This window comes from Belonocnema kinseyi, chromosome 2, assembly GCF_010883055.1.
Source record: "Belonocnema kinseyi isolate 2016_QV_RU_SX_M_011 chromosome 2, B_treatae_v1, whole genome shotgun sequence".
NCBI lineage: Eukaryota > Metazoa > Arthropoda > Insecta > Hymenoptera > Cynipidae > Belonocnema > Belonocnema kinseyi.
In genome coordinates, this window is record NC_046658.1 from 108,989,000 (window position 1) to 108,999,408 (window position 10,409).

At 28.0% G+C, this 10,409-nt stretch overlaps 1 protein-coding gene across 1 annotated transcript in view; it reads left to right on the forward strand.

The window, feature by feature from the left end:
• Positions 1–3,556, forward strand: part of LOC117167051 (potassium voltage-gated channel protein eag) — a 227,636-nt gene extending 224,080 nt beyond the window's left edge. Inside the window, exon 13 of the mRNA XM_033351630.1 lies at positions 1,639–3,556. Within this exon, the coding sequence (XP_033207521.1) occupies positions 1,639–2,116 (478 nt within the window). The 3' untranslated portion in view covers positions 2,117–3,556. The remainder of the gene's footprint in view (positions 1–1,638) is intronic.
• The last annotated feature ends 6,853 nt before the right edge of the window (positions 3,557–10,409 follow it).

Sequence of the window (10,409 nt, forward strand, 5' to 3'; positions counted from 1 at the left end):
AAAATTTCTCTTTTTTTAGTAAAAAATTGAATTATTTAATTGGAAATTCGTGTATTTCAATGGAAATCGTCGTATTTGGTAGAAAATTAATCTTTTGGTTGAAAATGGATTTTTTAGTTTAAAATTCAACTATTCTAGTTAAAGATGTATCATTTTAGTTTAAAATGCATCAATTTGGTTGAAAACTATATTTTTAAACTGTAAATTATACTATTTCATTTTTAGTTGATAATTGATCTTTTTTAAGTCAAAATTCAACTATTTGGTTGAACATTTGTCTTTTTCAGTAGAAAATTCAAGTATTTAATTGAAAATTCATGTATTTCAATGAAAAATCGTTGTATTTGGTAGAAAATTAATCTTTTAGTTGAAAATTGTACTTTTTGGTTTAAAATTCAACTATCCTGTTTAAAGATGCATCATTTTGGTTGAAAACTATTTTTTTAACTGAAAATTATACTATTTCATTTTTAGTTGATAATTGATCTTTTTTAGTTCAAAATTCAACTATTTGGTTGGAAATTCGTCTTTTTTAGTTGAAAATTCAATTATTTAATTGAAAATTCATGTGTTTCAAAGAAAAATCATTATAATTTGTAGAAAATTAATCTTTTGGTTAAAAATTGATTTTTTGGTTTAAAATTCAACTAGAATAGTTGAAGATTTAGCATTTTATTTTTAAATGCACCAGTTTGGTTAAAAACTATTTTTTTAAACTGAAAATTATACTATTTCATTTTTATTTGATAATTGATATTTTTCATTCAAAATTCAACTATTTGGTTCAACATTTGCCTTTTCAGTAGAAAATTAATCTTTTAGTTGAAAATTGAACTTTTTGGTTTAAATTTTAACTATTCTGGTTAAAGATGCATCATTTTAGTTTAAAATGAATCATTTTGGTTCAAAACTATTTTTTAAACTTAAAATTATACTATTTCATTTTTAGTTGATAATTAATATTGTTTAGTTCTAAATTCCACTATTTGGTTGGAAATTTGTCTTTTTTAGTTGAAAATTCAATTATTTAATTGAAAATTCTTGTATTTCAATGAAAAATCAATATATTTTGTAGAAAATTAATCTTTTGGTTAAAAATGGATTTTTTGGTTTAAAATTCAAATATTCTAGTTGAAGATTTAGCATTTTAGTTTAAAATGCATTAGTTCGGTTAAAAACTATTTTTTCTAACTGAAAATTAAAGTATTTCATTTTTGGTTGATAATTGATATTTTTCAGTTCAAAATTCAACTATTTGTTTGAAAATTCTTGTATTTTTGTGAAAAATGTATCTATCTTGTTGAAAATACATTATTTTTACTGGAAAAGTAAGGAATTTGCAGCAGCCTAAATTGAATTTTATATATTACCCACATTAATTTAAAAAAATGTTGTGAGTTATTTTTCTGTTCTCTTTTTTATTTATTTTTATTATTTTTATTTGAATGAAGACATTTAAGAGCGTGTTGTCCAAGTTTGAATTTCATAGTCATATCCGAATGTTGGACTTGTGAAAGAGGAATTTTGGTTTTTTCTAAATTTAATTTCTTCAATTTTAATTTCACTTACTTAATTGGTTTTAAATGATGTATTCTTATTCCACTGATATATTTATCCAATTTTTCCATTTATTTGCAGTGATCAAATCTCCTCGACAAGCGAACGCCTCGCCCCCAAGTCTCAAGATCAACAGCAACAGCCACAAACTCATCATCACCATCACCATCATCATCAATCGAGCGAAAGACAAAAAGAATTGGCCCCAGAGCGCTTAGGCGGCGGTGCGGATTACAAATCCACGACGCGAGAAATAAATAAGGAACTTTTAGAAAGGCTTGCGCAAGTTTCTAGTGCCCGGGATGACACGGGTGGTGCGTTAGGTCCCCTTATCCTGAGAAAGAGAAGAAGTAAATCGCGAGGTAAAGGGGTGGCGCCACTTGCGCCTCTGGCCACTCAGCCGACGAGTCCAACCGAGGCCACGGAAACGACACAAATGTTGGAGTCAACCGAGGACCGGGAGATGAGCACCGAAAGGTCGGACAGATCGGATAAATCGGAAAGATCAGACCGGTCAGAGCGGAAAAGACCACCACCTAGACCTAGAGACTACTTGTGAAATTCCTTACCCTTCCAATTAAGCTTTCCAAGGCTAGTGGAAACCTTCGGATTTTTGGGAACTTGAATCACCCTCGAAGTCACTTCAAGGCTGGATCTTCCCCCTCGGATCCACTGCGAAGGATCTGAGCTTCCTCAGCAGATGTTGAGACAAGCGAGAGAAAGGTGTTTCTCGAGTTTGGCCAAGATAGTCGCTCTTGCGACTCGTATCGTAGGATAGTCATCATAAACGAAAGTGCAAATTGTATAAAATAATATTTAAGATGACGACAATGCCGTAGGAACCTATTAACTTTTGCAAGGATGTTCGCGCTGCACCTTTTGCTAATGTAGCTAATATCGATTTACAAGTGCGCGTCCCGCGAAGCGCATCTGTGACACAACGAGATGCGCCATTTTAAGAATGAGGAAAAAATATCGCGTTAACAGGAAAAGCTCATCTCGCTTTTAACAGCTTTCTCGTGACATCGAAATTATTCAAAGAATAATTTTTATCACGCTAATATAACTGCGATTAAAATAAGGAGTAAATTTACAAACGCGTCTTAGAAGAATTATTATATATTGCAGTCGATTACGTACGCGGTAGGTCCACACGGAAATGCGCTTACAATTTAACGAGACCTATCGTGGGGATTATGAAATGACGAATCACTCGTAATTAGTCTAGTCAAAGAGATTGGAATCCGAATTGTTGTATCAAAATCCTTCGGGATCCAATTGTTTTTCTCTATCAACTTCCAAACTTTTCCACTAAACCATGATCAAATCAGGGCTCGGATTGTGCGACTTTTCTCGATTTAAAAAAATTAAAGTGCAGGCCTTACAGACCGGTCATTATACCCCCTATTTTCAAGATTTGGTCCAATTGAACTTACAATAATGTCATTTTTCTTTGAACGAATTAACTCGTGGGTTAACTCTTATTGACCCAATTTGTCCGTTTTCGTCCTTCAACTTTGTTAATTACACTGGAAAAGATCTGAAAATGTTTTGAAAAATGCAAGTATTTTTAAGTGTGCTCTTTCAGTATCTGACCCTAAAGTTTTGAATAAATCCACCCCTTCCCATCCTATTTTTCAATTTAGAAAAAGAAACGTGATTTTTTAAGGTAATTTTTTTAATCGCATTTTCGATGCGAAATAGGTCTTGGCAATAGCTGAAATCATAAAAACTCCGGCTCAAAATGTCCAAATAATAAAGTTCTACACACAGAAAATTAATTTTTCATCATTAAGGGGTTGTACGACCACGGACCACCCCTAAAATAACCTATTTACGAAAAAACCGCTGTTTTACGGATTATTCTGAAAAAAAGTTGTTTCAGCTTTTGAAAACAGGTAAAAATGGGGGAAAACATATCACAAATAATAGAAAACATATTTCCTTTTGTTATCTAAGGTTAAATTTCCTTACCACCCCATAAAATAGCCCAAAGGGGTGAAAATCGGCAGTTTTTCAAAAATAATATTTTCAATACCAAAAAATTGAAAATAAATTTAGTTCTAAAAATAAATAAAAGTTTAGTTAGGTTGAAATTTTGAAAATCTGTAGAATTTTATTTTAATGATTTTTTGATAAACATGTTCGAAATTTTTGTATGGGCTTGTGTATGGAACGCCTTTGGCCATTTCTTCAATAAAAATGTTTTCAGTTTTACCGCGTGGATGTAGACGTTTATAAAGAACCTTTTTTTTATTTTATATTCATTTTTTTTATTTTCAGAAAAATCCGTAAAATAGCGGTTTTTCGTAAATGTGTTATTTTGGGGGTGGTCGTACAATCCCTTATTGATAAAAAATGAATTTTCTGTGTGCATAACTTTATTATTTGGACATTTTGAGCAGGAGGTTTTGTGATTTCAGCTATTGTTAAGACCTCTTTCGCATCTAAAATGCAATTTTAAAAAAATTAGCTTAAAAAATCACGTTTCTTTTTTTAAATTGAAAAATAGGATGGGAAGGGGTGGATTTATTCAAAATTTTCGGGTCAGATTCTGAAAGAGCACACTTGAAAATACCCGCCAATAAATTTTTAGATTTTTTTCAGCATAATTAACAGAGTTGTCTGTGCTTAAAGTTGACGGACAAAAACGGACAAATTAGGTCAATAAGGGCTAATCATCATTCAACTCAGGTCTATACCTATTTCTAAATTGTTTTAAATTCTTTTGAAATATTTAAGGTTGTTTTTAAATATTCTGTGAAATTTTTTATAGATCATTTAAAGAAATTTCTAAGATTTTAGGCCATTTAAAATTTTTTACGATCTTTCAAGAGATTTTGATTTGAAATATTTTGGGGAATTTAAAAAGATTCAAAGGAATTATTATTTAATTTAATTAATTTTAAGGGATTTGAAAGCGCTTACAATATTTTAGGATATGGAATTTTCTAGAGTTTTGGAAGATATTTTATAAACGAAAATTTTAATTATTTAAAGGGATTATAGAAAGTTCTCAATGTATTTTAATACATTTTCCAGGATTTCAGAAGATGTCGCCAGATCTCATAGAATTTCACGAGATTTAATTATATTTTAATAGATTTTAAAGGCTTCAAAGATTTGAAGAGTTTCAAAATTAGTTTTTGGAATTCGCCCTGAATTCTTACTAATTTATCTTGAATGATTTTACATTCTTTGGCATTTTCTAGAAATTGTAAAAAATTTCCAGAGGAGTTATTAATCTTAAGGGATTGTTTCAATCATTTACAAGTCATTAGAATTATTTTGCATTATTTTGTAGTCATTATTCAATTTTTCGTTTAGATATTAGTATGGTTTCAAATATTTGAAGAGATTTTATTCAATTTTTCTAAATTAATTTCAAACTTACTCAATTCACGGAATTTGTTAATATTTTTTATTGTCTTCAATTCGCTTGATTGCTTTTTTAAATGAGATTAGTTTTTTTTATTAATTTCATTGATTTCTTCTCATTTTCCTGAAATTATTTGAATTTTTGCGATTTTTAAATTACAACATTTTTTATTTGATTGATTGTAAAGTCTTTAAACCTCGCCTTGAAGTCTTATAGGCATTCCATAAAATTCCTTTGAATTTTTCTAAGCTTATTTCAAAGTTAATGAATTCAATAAAGTATTTCGTATTTTTAAACGGATTTCAATTCATTTGAATTCTTTTTTAAATTCACCTTAAATTTGTATGAATTACGTCCAATTCTTTTAATATCCTTTGCTCTTTTAGGGCAAAAAGTACCCTATGAGCATGACAGAAAGTACCCTTTGGTGCATATTTATCTCATAGGGACAGAATTTCGCTATACTTCGTTTCAATTTTAATTACAATAAAACTTTTAAATTGAATAATTTCTCATTATAGCTTTATAATTAGATATTTTTTATTTAATAGCTTTTAAAATTGAACAGTTTCTAAATTCGTGAATCCGTAATGAAGGTTTTAATTTTTTTTTTAATTGCAAGCCTAACAGTTGGACATTTTTTAAGTGGAAAAAATTCAAAATCGATACATTTCAAATTGAGTTAGTCTTCACACTCTTTACCCTATTTATATCTTCTTCCTTTTTTAAGAATTTCTCTTTCCTCCCTGTTTTCAAGAAACTTTCCCTTGTTCTTGTTTTTTGGTTTAAATGCGAACTGCATGCATAGAATCCAAAAACAAAATCCAAATATTTATAGTTAAAAGATCATTCTTTTTGGTTAAAAATTCAACTTTTGGATAAAAATTTAATTATTTGTTTAAAAACTGTTTTGGTCGTTCTAAAATTTGACTTATGTTGAATTTTCGCCTTTTTAGATAGAAAATTTATCGTTTTGGATTAAAAATTCCTCTCTTGAAGGATATTCATATTTTTTACTTGAAAATAAACTTTTTTTGTTAAAAATTGAACTGGCTTGTAAAAAAATCATCTTTATTGGTTAAAAACGATTGATTTGTTTCAAAAATTAACTTTTCAGTCTGATAATTAAACTATCTTCTTAACAACTTGTGTTTTTGGGTTGAAAATTAAATCATTGGGTAGAGGCTTAACTATTTGGTGGAAAATTCAACTATTTGGTTAAAAATGAAATTAAACTATTCGGTTAGAAAATTTTATTTTTCAGTCTAATATTGTGATTAGCTTCTACTTTTTTTTTTGTACCTTGAAAATTCAACAACTCTGTGGAAATTTCAAGATTTTTGTTAAAAATTCGTCTCTTTTGCTTTAAATTTCAACTATTTAATTTCAAATATTATTTCTATGTATTGTAAATTCCTTTTTTATGTCGAAAAGTCATTTTTGGTCAGAAATTCATGTTTTTAGTTGAAAATTAACTGTTACGTTGAAAATTAAACAGTCTTTTAAAAAAATTGATCTTTTTGCTTGAAAACTCAACTTATTTTTTTTTATGTTTAACTATTTGATTAAAAATGTATATTTCGGGCTTAAAAGTCAACTGTATCAAATATGTTTCGACTACTTGTCAGTTTTTGCGGACTTTTTTCGACATTCCATGAGATTTTCTTGATAATTTTAGGCTACTACTGCAATTTTTTAAGCCTTATAGTCGATCCGAGCCCTTTTAACTGTAAAAAATCTAGGAAATTTTACTTACCACATTAAAAGCAACAATCAAGAAATTGGAGACTTTCCTGAAAGGTTTTGATTAAAGAAGGAAGCGTTTTTCTCTCTTCGCCGCGAAGATATTCTTTTTTTTATATACTGAATGCTTAAAGAAGAGCAAGCTATTGACTTGCAAATCTAACTTGAAAGTCTAGCGAAATGCGGAAAATTAAATTTCATGGGCTCACCTTATCTTCATGCTGATACTACGTAACTCTGCGAATTTGTATATCTGTACGAAATCTTATAAGATAGTTAGGAAATATTCTCATACGACGGTGCTCCGACCATATTTTGCAAAAAAAAAATGAAGTAAGTCCTATGAGACGCACCAGAAAAAATTTTATCCATGGTGGACCTGAAAAGAAATAGATATATTTTTCCAAGGCCGTAACTAGAAACGCACGAACTTAGAGTGCACAAAATTTACTAGAAATTTCACTATTTTCATTTCAATATTAGTATCTAAAGTAGAACCGGCCACTTTTTTCCATGATATAAATACATAAAAGTAATATTTTCATGCCATGATGCCTAATTGTTTTCTTTTTAAAGGAAATAAAAATATTAAGAGTTAGCTTATCCTAAGTATCTTTTTACCAAACTGAAAATTTTATTTTATTGCCAAATCTCTCATAAAATCTAACTTTTAGCAAGTTCAAAAATGAACATATTTTCCCCAAAGAAGCACTTTTTTAAAAGTTAAAGCCTACAGAAATCCTAGTTACGGTCATGGCCATCAAGTTTTTTTTTCTTCAAATGTGCAGCTGGATCTGACATTACCAAAATTGAAAATATGAGCCAAATTAGAAGTTAAAAATTGTGATTCCTTACCGCGGTGATAATATTGTTTAACCAGCTATACGTATATTTTTCTAAGATACAATTCTTCGATAACTAATGTGAGTTAATATATCTTGTTAATATTTGAGTTCATTGGACACGAACTCTTTTTGCGTATTACATTTTGTAATTTAAAAGAAAAAGTCTTAAGACCTTTAATTTTATAATTTATATTCAACTTCTCGCTCTTAGTTCTCAAATGTAGATTTTTAAATTCAAATCTTAACTTCTTTCTACTGGTTTATTCTAGAGATCGTGTCCTTAATCCACTCATTATAAATTATGAAATTTTACAGAAAAGTTATACTGAATATTCAATCTTCAACAATTTAGAATGATCTTCTCTGTAAAATTTCATCTACGTATGTTTTGTTAAATGTTCTACGTCTGAGGGGAAAGTACTCTGATTTTTAAAATTAAAATGTTACAGATAAGAAAAGATTCTTAATAAAATTTGTATCACAGAAACATAAACAATCACTACTTCTTTGTTATATGCGAAGCTAGGTTTCTCTAAAAAAAAGTTTAAACATGTTTTAATTCAACAATTTTGTATTTGTAAAAAATTTTCAACTTTTATAAATTGTGCATTTCAAAGATTCATATTCAGTTCAAAAAATATAAATCTACCTATCATTTTTAATTCTCATTAAAAATTGAACGTTTAACATGTTTCTTAAATTTTTTAATTATCTTAAAATCTTTGAAAATCTTTAATAAGCTTCAAAATTGTCAAAGATCTAGATTTTGTTTTTAATTTTTAAAAAATTTTTAAATATCTTTTAAAATGATTCGAACTTTTTTCTAAACAAAATCCTGCAAGATAAAAAAAAAATTGCATTCAAATATTACAGATTTTTTTCTGATCATTTTGGAAATATTTGTAAATATTTTCTTAAAATTTAGTTTTGAAAATGAAAAATCATTTCGAATTTCCACAATAATCTTTAAACAAATTTTTTATTATCTTGAAACATTGAAAATCCTTTAAAAGCTTTAAATTTTGTTTCAAAATGTTTAAAAACCTACTTTAAACAAAAAATTTATCTTTTTAAATAATGATTTTTTTAAATTTCAAAACTTCTAAATATCTTGTAAAAATATCTTTGTTTTTCCCAAAATTTTCGAAAACTTTAAAAAAAATTTAAATTGCCTTAAAATCTACTATACTTTTTGTTGACCTTATTAGAAACCTTCTGGAATGCTTTAAAATCTTTTTAAATTTTCTTTAAAAGTTAATTTTTCAATATAAAAGTAATTTACAAATGTGCCAGGAATTTTAACAAAATGTTATTATTTTTATGCAAGTTAAATAATTTCAAGTTTAAACTTAATTTTGAATCTTTTCAAATTTTCTCGGATTTTTTCTAAATTAACAAGTGTTTAGTTGTTATTTATACATAAAAATTCAACAATTTTAACAATCATTAATTCATATTACAGTTGGCAAACTTAAAAAGATTTTTCATCAAAAATATTTCGTTTCAAACGTTTTTCATTTTTAATTGCTTAAGTCTTCAAAACTGAATTTTAAAATTGTTTAAATTTAAAATGTGTGCTTAAAAATGAACATCTAAAATGGAAAATCTTCAAGTAAAAGATTTGAGAATTACGCATTTTAAACGGAATATCATAATTGAAAAAGTTAACAATGGAACTTAACATTTGAAAAAAGTTTTAATCGAACTAATTTAAAGTTTGCAAAAAAATTGTAGATAATTTGTGATATTTCACGTGATTTCTGAAAAACTAAAATTCTATCGCCTTCATAATAGACATAATTTTCAAGCGAAAAAATCTGTAAATATCAAAATGGAAAGTTCAGAAACGTGTTCTTGCTGCTCGAAAGAGTGAAAATTTATTATTAACTTTTTTTTTTCATGAATTCTGAGTACTTCCCCCTTTGACTTTCGCCCGGAAGCGAAAATCTTCACTATATTACAAAGAATTATTTTTCTATCAACCGTTGAATCTTCAGGGAATCGTTGAGCGGTGGAACTGTGCGTACCAAAGAAAAAGGACCTATTTGCGTAATTTGCACGCCAAAATGTCGTGTCGTTCTAAACAGCAAAATTAGTTGTACATAACAATAATACACTGTAATTAAACGTGTAAATATTGTACGTATCTGGTGCGCATACTTGACGTGTGCGTGTGTAAATAAAAAATTCAGTATTTCAGAAAGGGAGGATTTTAGGTCGAAAAAAAGAGATTCTGCGACTCTTTTTCAAGATTTTGTAGCGAATGAAGTCGTCGTCTTCAGAGCTGGCTCAATCGAATATCAACTTCGAGAAATAGTCGAAAAAATTTTAAACATTGTTGGCAATGATTTAAAAAATTGTTGATTCAGAGTCTAAACACTGTTTTGTCGAATAAAGATCGAAGTCGCTATAACTAACGTGATAGTTTTAACTTTTCGAACACTTCATTTCCTAATTTTAATTGTTGGAAACTCCTTCCTTAAACAAAAATATTTTTCTACTCATGAATATTATAAATTATTCTAATTACATTTAAAAAAATATTCTCGATTAGAGAGAAATAATTCTCTTGAAAATTTTAAATATGTTTGAGCTGGCTCTGATCGATTTGATCGGTGATTGTACTTTATTCTGTTCGTGTTACTCTGACTAGGGAAAAAAATATTTTATTTAAAGCTCAGAAAATATTGTCCATCGATGAAAAAAAATTAATTTTATTAGGTCGAACCACCGTGGGTCTAACGAACTGAAAATATATTTCATAAACTGATTTAAGAAAGAAAATTAATACAAATGAGTAGAAAAATACCAGAAAGTTGCCAGATACATACTTAAAAAATATTTTTTTAAAAATTCTTGATTTGATTTCAATTGATTAATCGAGC